Genomic DNA, 15616 nt, shown 5'->3' with positions numbered 1-15616 from the left:
CAAGAGGAAAACTAACGTTACTACTAAAACACTATTGTAGTGCTGTACAGGGCCCGGGGAGCACCAGACGGACCTAGACATGATTCCCAAATGTTTCATCCGGAATGAAGCAAACGTCTTAGGTGTTGTGAACGGTTGTGAATACTCTATATGTGTATACGTGTGAGTGTGTTGTGATTAAGCGATCGTTCAGGAATGTTGCTAGGGTATGATGTGAGCCCTGTTTACAGTCATTGATATGGCTTGTAGCTCTGAGTCTGCGTCCCAAGGATGTGCTTTGGTCAAAGGTAGTGCACTACATAGGAAACAAGGAGCCATTTGGGAGCCATAGGTGATTTTGAGCCAATTAACGCCCAGTCCCATATTAACCTCTCTGATAATGGCATGGGTTCTTCACTGCAACTACAGTGGAATGGGAGAGGTTATGATTGGACCATCCGACCCCCCCCCCCCCCAACCAATATCGATGCTGATGAGGCTGTGTCCCCTGTGACTGATTGTGGACACTGTGATGTCATGGTAGGGGAGTTGATACGAAAATCAGCCTGGTTGGCGAGCCCGCTCGGGTACCTTGTGCCGACTCCCAACTCCTAAGATAGTGAAAAGCTGAAAAAAGCAAATAAAGAGAAAGGGGGGATGAGACCAAAGAGAGGACAGCGCGTCCATATATCATGGCTCATGCATTTGTCTGTGCATTTCTATTACAGCCGTTGATGAGGAGAGCTACGGTCCCGGAATTAAAACCCACTCATGCCTGTCTGTCGCTAGCCCGCCTCTCTCTCTCTCTCTCTCTTCCTCCCCTATCTCCCCTCCCTCCCTCTCTCTCTCTCTCTCTCTCTCTTCCTCCCCTATCTCCCCCTCCCTCCCTCCCTCCCTCTCCCTCTCTCTCTCTCTCTCTCTCCCTCTCTCTCTTTTCCTCCCCTATCTCCCCCTCCCTCCCTCTCCCTCTCTCTCTCTCTCTCTCTCTCTCTCTCTCTTACCTATCTCCCCTTCTCTGCACCCGTTCTCAGTCCACGTCCCCTTTATTATTAACACACTGTATAACATATTCTCTTCTGTCTCTGTATATCTCTCACCCCTCCCTCTCTCCCCCTCCCTCTCTCACCCCTCCCTCTCTCCCCCCTCCCTCTCTCCCCCTCCCTCTCTCCCCCTCCCTCTCTCCCCCTCCCTCTCTCCCCCTCCCTCTCTCCCCCTCCCTCTCTCCCCCTTCCCTCGCTCACCCCCTCCCTCTCTCCCCCTCTCACCCCTCCCTCTCTCCCCCCCCTCCCTCTCTCCCCCTCCCTCTCTCTCTCCCCCTCCCTCTCTCCCCCTCTCTCTCACCCCTCCCTCTCTCACCCCTCCCTCTCCTCCCCCTCCTTCCCCTCCCCCTCCCTCTCCCCCTCCCTCCCTCTCTCACCCCCCCTCTCTCCCCCTCCCTCTCTCCCCCCTTCCCTCTCTCCCCCTCCCTCCCCCTCTCCCCCTCCCTCACCCCTCCCCTCCCCCTCCCTCTCTCCCCCTCCCCTCTCACTCCTCCCTCTCTCCCCCCTCTCTCACCCCTCCCTCTCTCCCCTCCCTCTCTCCCCCTCTCTCACCCCCTCCCTCTCTCCCCCTCCCTCTCTCCCCCTCCTTCCTCTCCCCCTCCCTCCCCTCTCCCCCCCTCTCTCCCCTCCCCCTCCCTCTCTCCCTCCCCTCTCCTCCCCCTCCCTCTCTCCCCCTCCCTCCCTCTCTCCCCCTCCCTCTCTCCCCCTCCCTCTCTCTCCCTCTCTCTCACCCTCCCTCTCTCCCCCTCCCTCTCTCCCCTCCTTCCTCTCCCCCTCCCTCCCCTCCCCTTCCCTCTCCCCCCTCCTCTCCCCCTCCCCCTCCCTCCCCTCCTTCCCTCTCCCCCTCCCTCCCTCCCTCCCCTCCCCCTCTCCTCCCCCTCCCTCCCTCTCTCCCCCTCCCTCTCCCCCCTCCTCTCTCCTCCCCCCTCCCCCTCCCTCCCTCTCCCCCCTCCCTCTCTCCCCTCCCTCTCTCCCCCCTCACCCCTCCCTCTCTCCCCCTCCTTCCCTCTCCCCTCCCCCCCCTCCCCTCCCTCCCTCTCTCCCCTCCCTCTCTCACCCCTCCCTCTCTCCCCTCCCTCTCTCCCCTCCCTTCCCTCTCCCCCTCCCTCCCTCTCTCCCCCCCCCCCTCACCCCCTCCCTCCCTCTCTCCCCTCCCTCTCACCCCTCCCTCTCTCCCTCCCTCTCTCCCCCTCCCCTCTCCCCTCCCCTCTCCCTCTCACCCCTCCCCTCTCCCCCTCCCTCTCTCTCCCCCTCCCTCTCCCCTCCCTCCCTCTCTCCCCTCCTCTCTCACCCCTCCCTCTCTCCCCCTCCCCCTCTCTCCCCTCCTCCCTCTCCCCTCCCTCCCTCCCCCCCTCCCCTCTCCCCCTCCCTCTCTCCCCCTCCTCTCCCCTCCCCTCTCCCCCTCCCTCCCTCCCCCTCCTTCCCTCTCTCCCCCTCCCTCCCTCTCCCCCTTCCCTCCCTCCCCTCCCTCCTCTCTCCCCCTCCCTCTCACCCCCCCCTCTCCCTCCTCCCTCCCTCCTCCCCTCTCCTCCCTCCCTCTCTCCCCCTCCCTCTCCCTCTCCTTCCCTCTCCCCTCCCTCCCTCTCTCCCCCTCCCTCCCTCCCCTCCCCTCTCCCCCCCTCCCTCTTCCCCCTCCTTCCCCCTCCCCTCCCTCCCTCCCCCTCCCCTCTCTCCCCCTCCCTCTCACCCCTCCCTCTCTCACCCCCTCCCTCTCACCCCCTCCCTCTCTCACCCCTCCCTCTCTCACCCCTCCCTTCTCCCCTCCCTCTCTCCCCCTCCCCCTCACCCCTCCCTCTCACCCCTCCCTCTCTCACCCCCCCCTCTCTCACCCCTCCCCTCTCCCCCTCCCCTCTCACCCCTCCCTCTCACCCCTCCTCTCTCACCCCCTCCCTCTCACCCCTCCCTCTCTCCCCTCCCTCTCTCCCCCTCCCTCTCTCACCCCCTCCCTCTCTCCCCCTCCCTCTCTCCCCCTCCCTCTCTCCCCCTCCCCTCTCCCCTCCCTCCCTCTCTCCCCTCCCTCCTCCCTCCCCCTCCCTCTCTCCCCCTCCCTCTCTCCCCTCCTTCCCTCTCCCCCTCCCCCTCCCCTCCCTCTCTCCCCCTCCCTCTCTCCCCTCTCACCCCTCCCTCTCCCCTCCCTCCCTCCCCCTCCCCCTCCCTCTCTCCCCCTCCTTCCCTCTCCCCCTCTCCCCCTCCCTCCCTCTCTCCCCCTCCCTCTCTCCCCCTTCCCTCTCCCCCTCCCTCCCCTCTCACCCCTCCCTCTCTCCCCTCCCTCTCTCACCCCTCCCTCTCACCCCCTCCCTCTCTCACCCCCTCCCCCTCTCCCCTCCCCCTCTCACCCCCTCCCTCTCTCCCCTCCCTCACTCCCTCCCCTCTCTCTCCCCCTCCCTCCCTCTCCCCCTCCCCCTCTCACCCCTCCCTCTCCCCCTCCCTCTCCCCCTCCCCTCTCCCCCTCCCTCTCTCCCCTCCCTCTCTCCCCTCTCCCCTCCCTCTCTCACCCCCCCTCTCACCCCCTCCCTCTCTCCCCCTCCCCTCTCCCCCTCCCTCTCCCTCCCCCCTCCCTCTCTCCCCCTCCCTCTCTCCCCCTCCCCTCCCTCTCACCCCTCCCTCTCTCACCCCCCTCCCTCTCTCCCCCTCCCTCTCTCTCCTCCTCCCTCCTCTCTCTCCCCCTCCCTCTCTCCCCCTCCCTCTCTCCCTCCCCCTCCCTCTCTCCCCCTCCTCTCTCCCTCCCTCTCTCCCCCTCCCTCTCTCCCCCTCCTCTTCCCCCTTTTGAATCCCCCTCCTTTCTCCCCCTCCCTCCCTTCTCCCCCTCCCTCTCTCCCCCTCCCTCCCTCTCTCCCCCTCCCTTCTCCCCCCTCTCACTCCCCCTCATCTTTCCCCCTCCCCCTCTCAGTGGTTCACTGAACTCCAGAGAACAGCACTCTCTCCCTCCCTCCCTCCCCCCTCCCTCTCTCCCCTCTCTCCCCCTCCCTCTCTCTCCACAGACAAATCTCCCCCTCCTTCCCTCTCCCCTCACCTTCCCTCTACCCTCCCCTCCCTCCCTGTGGCCTTCAGCCAAGGTCCCATTTCCCCCCTCCACATAATGGTCCCAGTGCTCTCAGTGGATGTTTCCTCCCTAAAGGGAGAGGACTCTCTCCCTCCCTCTCTCTCCCCTCTTCTCTCCCACTCCCTCCCTCTCTAACTCCATTCTCCCCCTCCCTCTCTCTCTCCCCCTCCCTCTCTCCCCCTCCCTCTGTCCCCCTCCCTCTCTCCCCCTCCCTCTGTCCCCCTCCCTCTCTCCCCCTCCCCTCTCTCTCTCCCCCTCCCACTCTCACCCCCTCCCTCTCTCTCCCTCCCTCTCTCCCCCCCTCCTCTCTCTCCCCCTCCCTCTCTCTCTCCCCCTCTCTCTCTCCCCCTCCCTCTCTCTCTCCCCCTCCCTCTCCCCCCTCCCTCTCTTGCTCTCTTTGATTTTGAATATGCTGATTTCCCAGCAAGAGCCTTTGTCGCTCTCCTCGCAATCAGTGGCTCTTTTATTTTTCATTAGCCTTTCACGCCGTTCTCACCAAAGCATCTTTCGAGCTGGGTCTTTCAGTGGTTCACTGAACTCCAGAGAACAGCACAGCTCCCTCCCCAGCCCTCCTCTCTCCTCAGTCTTTATGCTAATCAATAGAGGCACAGACAAATCAGAGCAGAACAGAGCTACAGCCAGACTCACTGTTATTACCCTCAGCTTCTTATAGCTGTGGCCTTCAGCCAAGGTGGCAACACATTTATTCCACATAATGGTCAGTGCTCTCAGTGGATGTTTCAGGTAAAGGGAGAGGACATGCTCAACTCTTATCTTCTTGCGTAAACAAACGAAAGGGTGCTTGGAACAAAGCTAACAACATTTTGATGTACTGTTATAGTAATCCATTCAAGTCGAGCACCTGGCAAGGTTCAAACATTTGGGGTATCTCAGATTGTTCTGGCAATTTTCACGTAGAAACTTCATTGGGAGGGAGAATGTTTGACCTGATTTCCATATTTTACAACTTTATTTTTATCAGGATGAAAGTGGCCATTTTAGGCCCTTACCTCCTGTAGGTAAGGTAGGTCTTACCTCCTGTAGGTAAGGTAGGTCTTACCTCCTGTAGGTAAGGTAGGTCTTACCTCCTGTAGGTAAGGTAGGTCTTACCTCCTGTAGGTAAGGTAGGTCTTACCTCCTGTAGGTAAGGTAGGTCTTACCTCCTGTAGGTAAGGTAGGTCTTACCTCCTGTAGGACCCTGTGACCCGAGAACTGTACACGATACGGACAACATCTTGTTGACGTTATACTGCTCTAACATATGCAGTATGTCTAGATTCGGAAATAGAAATGTTCACATTAATTTATTCAACATGAAATATATTAATAGTGACATCTCAAGTGTACAATTTTGGATTTTGTCTTTTTAAGACATTATTTGGAACAATATGCGTACTCTACAAGCACATCACATTTCCAGGGAGGCTGGAAAGTTCTGATCCATTTTATGAGCACCACCATATTTGAGAGCACATAAGAAGCATAATGTCACCAAGATGTTGTCTGTTTCATGTGCAGTTCACAGATCATAGGGTCAAACAGAAGGTATGCATAGGCCTAAAATGGCCACTTTCATCATTAAAGAAAATGTGTGAAACAAATGTGCAAAGCCGATCAAAACATCCTTCCCCCCAATGACGTTTCTATGTCAGAATTGCCAGAACAATCCGAGATACCAAAAATATTTTCGGGCCATCTTGAGCTAGCCCCCAACAGGCATCTTACCTCAGCCACGAGATCACAGGGTTTATGTTCGACCCTGTTGCCATGGCTACTGCAATATTTGAATCTAAACCCTTCCCTCTTTGCAGCAGTTTCTCGCTAGCATACCAACACAGAGCGTGCCATATGTGAAGCGGAAGGTGGCCTAGTGGTCTGAGAGGGTAGAGCATTGGGTCAGTAACCGAAAGGTGGCTAGTTTGAATCCCAGAGCCGACAAGTTGAAACATCTGTCGATGTGCCCTTGAGCAAGGCACTTAACCCTGATTGCTCCAGGATTGCCATTGAATGGCAGACCCTGGCTGTGACCCCACTCTCTGAGGGTGACACATTTCCAATAAACACTTGTGTTCTGAAGGTTATAAACCTATAAAAGCTCTGTTTGAGTTCTCTACTTCCAGCATGTAAACGCAGACTGATCTGACAGAGGCTGCGTTGCGTAGCCAGGTGTTGAAGAGGAGGCGGCACGGACCAATGACAGCGCAGAGTCGCAAAACGGTACCATGGTTGGATCATTTCTGACAGGTGCAGGGGATTGCCTGGCAAACTGTCATTTCGGAGATGACTTGAGATGGAGGGATGTTAGGCGGTTTGACACCCACCTGTATGGTGACGATGCGTGGCAGGGGCTGGCGTGTGTTGGCACCCCCTTCGATGGCGATGCCGAGGGTGCTGGCACTCTTTGCCACCCTCACTAGTGTGGAGGTGGGCTCCAAGAGACCCGGCTGCAAAAAGAGAGAGAGAGAGAGAGAGGGTGGATAACATAACTCAGCTTTTTTACTCAACTATTCACCTTGGAGAGCCTGGTCTGACCATGTACACTTTTCTTTACCACCTTTGTTACCTATTGGTCCACCCATTCAGTTTGGAACGAATCAACAATTCCCCTTCCACCCAACCACCAATCAGCAATAAGCATAAAGGGACAGGCAGAGGACACGAGAGACCTCTACTGCAGTATGAGATGTGATTGAATGGATGAAAAATCATTGAAAGGACACGGAAATGAGTCAATGAGCAAAGAAAGAAAAACTATGTGCACAAAAGAGAGAAGAAAACACAAGGAAATTACAGTTAGGATTGAGAACGAGCCCCGAGACAAAGGGAGAATTGAAAGAAGACAACGTGGCTCTATTTCTCTTCTTGTCATTCTTGTCACTTTTGGCTCCCCCACAACCATCCATCATCCATCCATTCATCCACCCAGTCAACCCTCCATCCATCTCTCTCTGGGTCTTCTCTCTTCCCGCTGGTGTGTCCTCCTCACCGGTTTGGAGGGGGTGTCCCCTCCTGCCCCCTGGGGATGTCGTGGGGGGCGTATGCGGGCGGGACGGGGACTGCTTTCCTTGCTGAAACGCCCTGACTCGCCAATGTCCACCCCGCTGTCCTCGCTCAGCGTCTGTCCACTGTCTGACAGCTGGGACAGGTTGGCACCTGGGGGGTGGGGGGATGGGTGCAGGAGGTTAGAGACTGGCATAGGGACACACTCAGGTAGAAACACATACACCCATGAGTACACATAGACATGCACTTCCTCTTATTTGTGTAACCAATCCTTTGCGTCCAAATCAGCTCTCATGGTTTTCGGAGTCCAACTTCCAACCTCCTCCCTTCAGTAATCCTGGCTGTCCCCCATGCCTCTTACCTCGTGCCTGGGGGAGTGACCGCACCTCGTTGACATCAGACTCTGCATTGGGCCTATGAACCTCCACCATGACAAAGTGCTGTTTGTTGGAGCCAGGGGAGGACTTGTCCTGGCTGTGGGGAAGCGGAGGGGGTGCCGATGGGGCAGTGAGCGGCGGCGGAGGGGGTGGAGATGGAGAGGGGGCGGCAGGCTTGGCGGTCCTAGTAGGGGACTGGACTCTGGGGAAGGGGCCTATAGGGTGCTTGTTGACCATGGAGAGCTGGGCAGTTGCCATCTCCTTCTTAGGGGGGGCAGAGGGGTCCCTCTTAGGGGGGACTGAGGGATCCTTTTTGGGGGGGACCTTGGGTGAGGAGGGGGGTCCTTGCTCCCCCCTCTGGTCAATGGGGGGGTTACGGGAGGGGGCGGTGAAGTAGAGCCCGGAATGGGAGGATTCGGAGGAGGGAAGCTTTTTGACCTGGTCCCGTCTGCTGGGGCGTCTCTGCACCCCTGGGGGGGGTGGGGGTTTGAAGGTGGGGGGAGATTCGGACGTGGAGTGCACCTCATCCTAAGGTAAGAGGAGAACAAATAAATCACATTCCCCTCATCCCATAAAACACTCATATACTACAGCACATCTCATCATTCACACACACACACACACACACACACACACACACACACACACACACACACACACACACACACACACACACACACACACACACACACACACACACACACACACACCAACTGTCACGCCTCAGAACTCAACACAACTGAATTAGTCAGGCCAGGACTCAGTTATGGTCTTTATGTAACCTCAGGCTTCCCAGTCCGCGGCAACAAGCTCTCCCCTCCAACCAAAACCAACGGTGAAATGAACAACGAAAACAGCAACATGAGTGGCCAGAGAATGAATGAAGTGATTGGTGAAAATAAATAATAAGAGAAAGCAATCAGAACTAACACAAATATGTTCTGGCTGAATGGAGTTCAAGTGTTTTTAGGACTCTTCAGGTCTCTGCGTCCCACATTACATCACCTTGGAACCAACACAACCTCCCATCAACATCGGTTACCGTTGCTCTGGTAACCGTGGTAGGTGATTATAGCTTTCACCTCAGGTGTCAAACAGAGAACTAGTTCCTCCTTAGTAAGGAGGGAGTAGGAGGAGGAGGAAGAGTGTGTGAACTAATATCTGTCTGTAAACAGACTCCACAAGAAAGAAAGAAAGAAAGAAAGAAAGAGAGAGAGAAAGAGAGAAAGAAAGAAAGAGAAAGAGAAAGAAAGAAAGAGAGAGAAAGAGAGAAAGAAAGAAAGAGAAAGAGAAAGAAAGAAAGGTTGAAGGCTATATATATAAACACATATTATGCTGTTTAATATACAGTGGGGAGAACAAGTATTTGATACACTGCCGTTTCTGCAGGTTTTCCTACTTACAAAGCATGTAGAGGTCTGTAAAAAAACATTATCATACACTTCAACTGTGAGAGATGGAATCTAAAACAAAAATCCAGAAAATTACATTGTATGATTTTTAAGTAATTAATTTGCATTTTATTGCACGACATAAGTATTTAATCACCTACCAACCAGTAAGAATTCCGGCTCTCACAGACCTGTTAGTTTTTCTTTTAGAAGCCCTCCTGTTCTCCACTCATTACCTGTATTACCTGCACCTGTTTGAACTCGTTACCTGTATAAAAGACACCTGTCCACATACTCAATCAGACAGACTCCAACCTCTCCACAATGGCCAAGACCAGACAGCTGTGTAAGGACATCAGGGGTAAAATTGTAGACCTGCACAAGGCTGGGATGAGCTACAGGACAATAGGCAAGCAGCTTGATGAGAAGGCAACAACTGTTGCCGCAATTATTAGAAAATGGAAGAAATTCAAGATGACGGTCAATCACCCTCGGTCTGGGGATCCATGCAAGATCTCACCTCGTGGGGCATCAATGATCATGAGGAAGGTGAGGGATCAGCCCAGAACGACATGGCAGGACCTGCTGGGACCACAGTCTCAAAGAAAACCATTAGTAACACACTACGCCGTCATGGAATAGAATCCTGCAGCGTAAGCAAGGTCCCCCTGCTCAAGCCAGCGCATGTCCAGGCCCGTCTGAAGTTTGCCAATGACCACCTGGATGATCCAGAGGAGGAATGGGAGAAGGTCGTGTGGTCTGATGAGACAAAAATAGAGCTTTTTGGTCTAAACTCCACTCGCCGTGTTTGGAGGAAGAAGAAGGATGAGTACAACCCCAAGAACACCATCCCAACCGTGAAGCATGGAGGTGGAAACAACATTCTTTGGGGATGCTTTTCTGCAAAGGGGACAGGACGACTGCACCGTATTGAGGGGAGGATGGATGGGGCCATGTATCGCGAGATCTTGGCAACGACCTCCTTCCCTCAGTAAGAGCGTTGAAGATGGGTCGTGGCTGGGTCTTCCAGCATGACAACGACCCGAAACACACAGCCCGGGCAACTAAGGCGTGGCTCCGTAAGAAGCATCTCAAGGTCCTGGAATGGCCTAGCCCGTCTCCAGATCTGAACCCAATAGAAAATCTTTGGAGGGAGCTGAAAGTCCGTATTGCCCAGTGACAGCCCCGAAACCTGAAGGATCTGGAGAAGGTCTGTATGAAGGAGTGGGCCAAAATCCCTGCTGCAGTGTGTGCAAACCTGGTCAAGAACTACAGGAAACGTATGATCTCTGTAATTGCAAACAGGTTTCTGTACCAAACATTAGGTTCTGCTTTTCTGATGTATCAAATACTTATGTCATGCAATAAAATGCAAATGAATGACAAACAATGTGATTTTCTGGATTTTTGGTTTTAGATTCCGTCCCTCACAGTTGAAGTGTACCCATGATAAAAATTACAGACCTCTACATGCTTTGTAAGTAGGAAAACCTGCAAAACACTTGTTTTCCCCACCATACATATACAGTTCTAGTCAAAAGTTTGGACACAACTACTCATTCCAGGGTTTTTATTTATTTTTACTATTTTCTACGTTGGAGAAGAAGAATAGTACAGAAATCAGAACTATAATGTATGTATACTGTATATATATAAAACTGCATATCCGTTGTTTCCTCTGCCTCACTCAGTCTTGTTGTTTTTCCCCCTAACCCTCCATCTTCTGCTCTGTCCATCTTAATGAGGTTGTGGGTCTGGGTCTTACTGCAAGGCTCACCAGAGATATGTCAGGCAGCGCATCCAGACTCTCCTGCGTATCCCCCCCATTACTCTCCACCGTACTGTCATTCTGAGAGAGAGAGAGAGAGGAGAAGAGAGAGGGGGAGGGGAGATGGAGAGGGAGAGAGAGAGACGAGGGGAGAGAGAGACAGAGAGAAAGAGGGCATGGGGAGAAAAGAGAGAGAGAGTGAGATGAGGGGATAGAGAGAAGAGAGAGAGAAGAAAGACAGGGAGAGAGCAAGAGAGGAGGGAGAACGAGGGAGAGTACGTGAACAGATGACAAACACAGCTGCTTGTTTATCCCAAAGCAAATGTTGATCCAAATTGCATTTCGTAGGAGATGCTCCATCTCTCTGTGGGAGAAAAATAACTCAATATCATTCTAAATCTACCTTCCAATCTCAAAGTTTTGGAAGGTAGATATAGAACAAACACACACCTCTTTACCTCTGTATCGCACCTTCAATACCACAGGTGGGGATTCGGCACAGACACACAACACACAACCAAAAGGGCAAAACCAAAGATATCTGCATGGTGTTGTTCACTGTTAGTGAGTTCAAAGCAGCAGTGCCCTTCATTAAACTCTACCTGTACCAAAACCCTCACTATCGGCACAGGGATTACTTCCCTCCATCTATCTTGCACATGTGCATGGTGAGAGGAAGCTGTTCATTTATGTGTGTTTGTGTGTGACAGAGAGAGAGAGAGAGAGAGAGAGAGAGAGAGAGAGAGAGAGAGAGAGTGTGTGTGTGTGTGTGTGTGTGTGTGTGTGTGTGTGTGTGTGTGTGTGTGTATGTGAATGCACATGCATGTGATCAGCTGTCAGTGTGTGTAGGTGATTGGGTTTGTGACTCTACACCTCATTTTGTGTCTAGTTGATGAATCCAATGTTTGTGATTCCCCAGACTCACTAATCTCTCCAAAACAGTAGCAGCAGCATTCAACTGTGACTCAAACATAAACAACTATAAGCAGGGCCACAGTCCAGACCACACACATGCACATGCACACGCACACCTAAACACATATACACACGCATATACACACACACACAGGTCTGGAGGTCTGGCCTTGTCCATGGTGTACTATCGTAAGACAGCTGCAGCTTATCTCAACTGTCCAGAGTGTATTGAGTCTGTGTGTCTGTGTGTGTGTTTGCACATGCCTTGGTGTGTGTGCGTACGCGAATGCCGGTGTGTTTGTTTGAGTGTGTGTGACATAGCTAGCTGGTGACTAGTGTTGTTCTCTGGTTTGCGCCCCAGAAGAAGACATCAATAGTGGACAGTCTGACTGTCTGTAATTCCTCTGGCAGAAACAATGTGTCTGTATGCGTTGCGAATAGGGAAACACATACACACACATGCATGCAAGCACACACCAGAATGCATGCTCATGTCTGCCGAACGCACGCACACTCACATGCGCACATACGCAGACACGCACACACATCAACACACACAGTCTTGTTTTACTAACCTTGTGGGTGGACACACAATTCAAAATCCTATTTCCCTATCCCCTAACCCTAACACCTAACCTTAACCCTAACACCTAACCTTAACCCTATCCCCTAATCCTAAAACCTAACCTTAACCCTAACACCTAACCTTAACCCTATCCCCTAACCCTAACACCTAACCCTAACCCTAACCCTACACCTACACCTAACCCTAACACCTAACCTTAACCCTACACCTAACCCCAAAACCTAACCTTAACCCTACACCTACATCTAACCCTAACTCCTAACCCTAACCCTAACCCCAAAACCTAACCTTAACCCTACACCTAACCCTACACCTAACCCTAACACCTAACCTTAACCCTACACCTAACCCCAAAACCTAACCTTAACCCTACACCTAACCCCAAAACCTAACCTTAACCCTACACCTAACCCCAAAACCTAACCCTAACACCTAACCCTAACCCTACACCTAACCCTACACATAACCCTAACCCCAAAACCTAACCTTAACCCTAAACCTAACCCTAACCCTACACCTAACCCCAAAACCTAACCGTAACCCTACACCTAACCCTAACCCTACACCTACACCTAACCCTAAACCTAACCTTAACCTTAACCCTACACCTAACCCTAACCCTACACCTAACCCTAACCCTACACCTAACCCTACACCTAACCCCAAAACCTAACCTTAACCCTACACCTACACCTAACCCTAACTCCTAACCCTAACCCCAAAACCTAACCTTAACCCTACACCTAACCCTAACCCTACACCTAACCCTAACTCCTAACCCTAACCCTAAACCTAACCTTAACCCTAACCCTACACCTAACCCTAACTCCTAACCCTAAACCTAACCTTAACCCTACACCTAACCTTAACCTTAACCCTACACCTAACCCTAACCCTAAACCTCACCTTAAATCTAAACCTAACTCATAAACCTAACCTTTAACCCCTAAACCTAATTCTAACCGTGACACTAATTATAACCCTAACCCTAAACCCGGTAGAAATAGCCTTTTTCATGGTGGGGACATTCAAAAACGTCCCCAATTTGTACATTTTTTTGGTCCCCACAAGTATGTCCACACACATAAAACACACACAGAGATACACAGAAATGTTCAAAATGACAGTCACATCAACAGAAAAAGTTATATCCATTGTCTTTATGCAACCTGACAAATGAATGCAGACTAAAGCACTCCAAACTGTATTCACTTCAAAATTAGAGGCAGAGAATCACTGCAAATTGATGTAAAATAAGAGAACTGGCAACAACTCCTACCTCCATCATATCTATCAACCACAGCAGTCTTTCCTGGGGGTTTGAAAAGGGAGGGGGGAGTTGGGGTTAAACGGAGGAAGTCTCTAGATAAATACGTTTCTTTCATCTCTAGTGAAGGGTTTAGGCCAGGGTTTTAAAAATACATGTGGGCCTCCCAGGTAGCGCAGTGGTCTAGGGCAATGCATCACAGCGCAAGCTGTGCCACCAGAGACTCTGGGTTCGCGACCGGGAGGACCGTGGGGCGACGCACAATTGACGTCGTCCAAGTTAGGCAGGGTTTGGCCGGTAGGGATATCCTTGTCTCATCACGCACCAGCGACTCCTGTGGCGGGCCGGGCGCAGTGCGCGCTAAACAAGGTCGCCAGGTGCACGGTGTTTCCTCCGGCACATTGGTGCGGCTGGCTTCCGGGTTGGATGTGCGCTGTGTTAAGAAGCAGTGCGGCTGGTTGGGTTGTGTTTCGGAGGATGCATGACTTTTGACCTTCGCCTCTTCCGAGCCCGTACGGGAGTTGTAGCGATGAGACAAGATAGTTACTACTAACAATTGGACACCACGAAATTGGGGAGAAAAGGGGGTAAAAAACACATGTGGAATTTTCATTGTTGGACATAAAAGACTGTAAAACACCAGAAAATCAGCCCCAAGTGATTTTAATTTAAGAAATCTGTTCCCAAGTATTCCAACGCATAATAGAGAGACGTGATATTATATGTAAGCAAGGTTTGAAATAATTATATTTCAGTCAATTTGCAGTCTACATATTCCAGAAAAAAATCAGCCCATGGCTGGATCTAGTTAATGATCCCTGGTTTAGGGCCTTTCCAACTCAGCAGGGGCACAGTGCTCTCATCCCTGACGATGTCCCAAATGTCCCCTTATTCCCCATTTAGTGCACTACCTTTTAAGGGGCCTGGTCAAAAGTAGTGTACTATATAGGGAATAGAGTGGCATTTGTGACATAGCACCTCTGTCCTGCAGAAACCCTTGTCCTTGCCCCATGCACTCCGAGGAACGATATGTCATCCTAACAGCTCTATCCTTTACAACTCATCAAACAGGGACACCTTCAAATCGGTCTGCTTCGAGACAAAAGTGACACCTAAAAATGAGGAGTGACTCAGACTCTCACAGACAGACGGCCAGACGGACACGGCAGCCTGACAGACAGACAAACATAGCCAGCCAGAGACAGAGCCAGACAGTTTGGGTCCACTGCGGCCCAGGCTTCCTACCCGTGCTGAGCTGAGGGTGGTGGAGGTCATGTAGCTGGCTGACGAGGAGGCCAGGGTATCTGGGTAGGAAACCATGGAGAGGGAGTCAGGGTGGAGGGCGGCCGCACTGGCACCCCCCTGCCGGGCCTTCAGAGCCTGGATCTCGCGGCGCAGCACCATCCCATCGAAACGCTCCAGATCCTGGGGTGTCACCAGGCCACGCACCTCTGATAGCAGGGAGAACTAAGAGGAGGGTTGGGGGAGGGGAGGGAGACAGGGTTATAGAGTTATAGGGAGCTATAACATGCATCAGGAGACCATGAGGAATGCAGACTGCAACAAAACAACACTGTTTAAAGCACTTTACCAATTGTGAATTCAATACATTTGATAAATCATTGTTTTATATGAGGTGCAGGGCAAGGGCATTGACAGAAAGACAAGTGGCTTTCTAATAAACTGAGAAAAACAGATGTCTGAGTAACCACAAAAGCCTTAACATAAATCACGGAAAGTCTCACAAAATTTGCCATTCAAGTGATGGATGTACAGAGAAAAGGCAAGCAATCACCATAAGCACTACGAGTGAGGGAACACAAGAAGCCAACACCCGATGCACCTCACAACAACAGACACATGCAAAACACACCGGAATTTGTCTTTCTCTGTTTCTTGCACACATGTATGCACACCCAATTCTAAGTCTCTCTCTCTCTCACACACACACACACACACACGCTGTGTCTCCACTCCTCACCTTGGCGTGTGTGTTGAGCAGTTCAAACAGGGCCATGACCAGCTGCTCCACCCCTATGTGTCCGTCTCGGTACTCCTCCACGTAGTAGCCCATGGTCTGCCTCTCTGTCTCCGTCAGCAGGTGGCGGGCCTGCTCCTCCAGCATGGCTCTGCTCTGGTTCACCAGGCTGGACAGGGTCACCTGGGAGCCCGCCACACCCTTATAGAACACCGGCTGGAAGGGGAGGGGGGAGAGGAGGAGGGTCGGAAAAAGGACAAGGTGAGGGA

At 52.5% G+C, this 15616-nt stretch overlaps 1 protein-coding gene across 1 annotated transcript in view; it reads right to left on the bottom strand.

The window, feature by feature from the left end:
* whrna (whirlin a) overlaps positions 1 to 15616 on the bottom strand; it is a 138720-nt gene that overhangs the window by 2932 nt on the left and 120172 nt on the right. The window contains exons 6-12 of the mRNA XM_064971268.1: positions 15351 to 15563; positions 14615 to 14836; positions 13382 to 13414; positions 10611 to 10682; positions 7427 to 7970; positions 7049 to 7215; positions 6384 to 6506 (exon numbers count right to left, since the gene is read on the bottom strand). Of these exons, the coding sequence (XP_064827340.1) occupies positions 6384 to 6506; positions 7049 to 7215; positions 7427 to 7970; positions 10611 to 10682; positions 13382 to 13414; positions 14615 to 14836; positions 15351 to 15563 (1374 nt within the window). The remainder of the gene's footprint in view (positions 1 to 6383; positions 6507 to 7048; positions 7216 to 7426; positions 7971 to 10610; positions 10683 to 13381; positions 13415 to 14614; positions 14837 to 15350; positions 15564 to 15616) is intronic.

This window comes from Oncorhynchus masou, chromosome 8 (assembly GCF_036934945.1).
Source record: "Oncorhynchus masou masou isolate Uvic2021 chromosome 8, UVic_Omas_1.1, whole genome shotgun sequence".
Lineage (NCBI taxonomy): Eukaryota > Metazoa > Chordata > Actinopteri > Salmoniformes > Salmonidae > Oncorhynchus > Oncorhynchus masou.
Note: the sequence above shows the minus strand (reverse complement) of the source record. Positions and strands in the feature narration are given on the sequence as shown.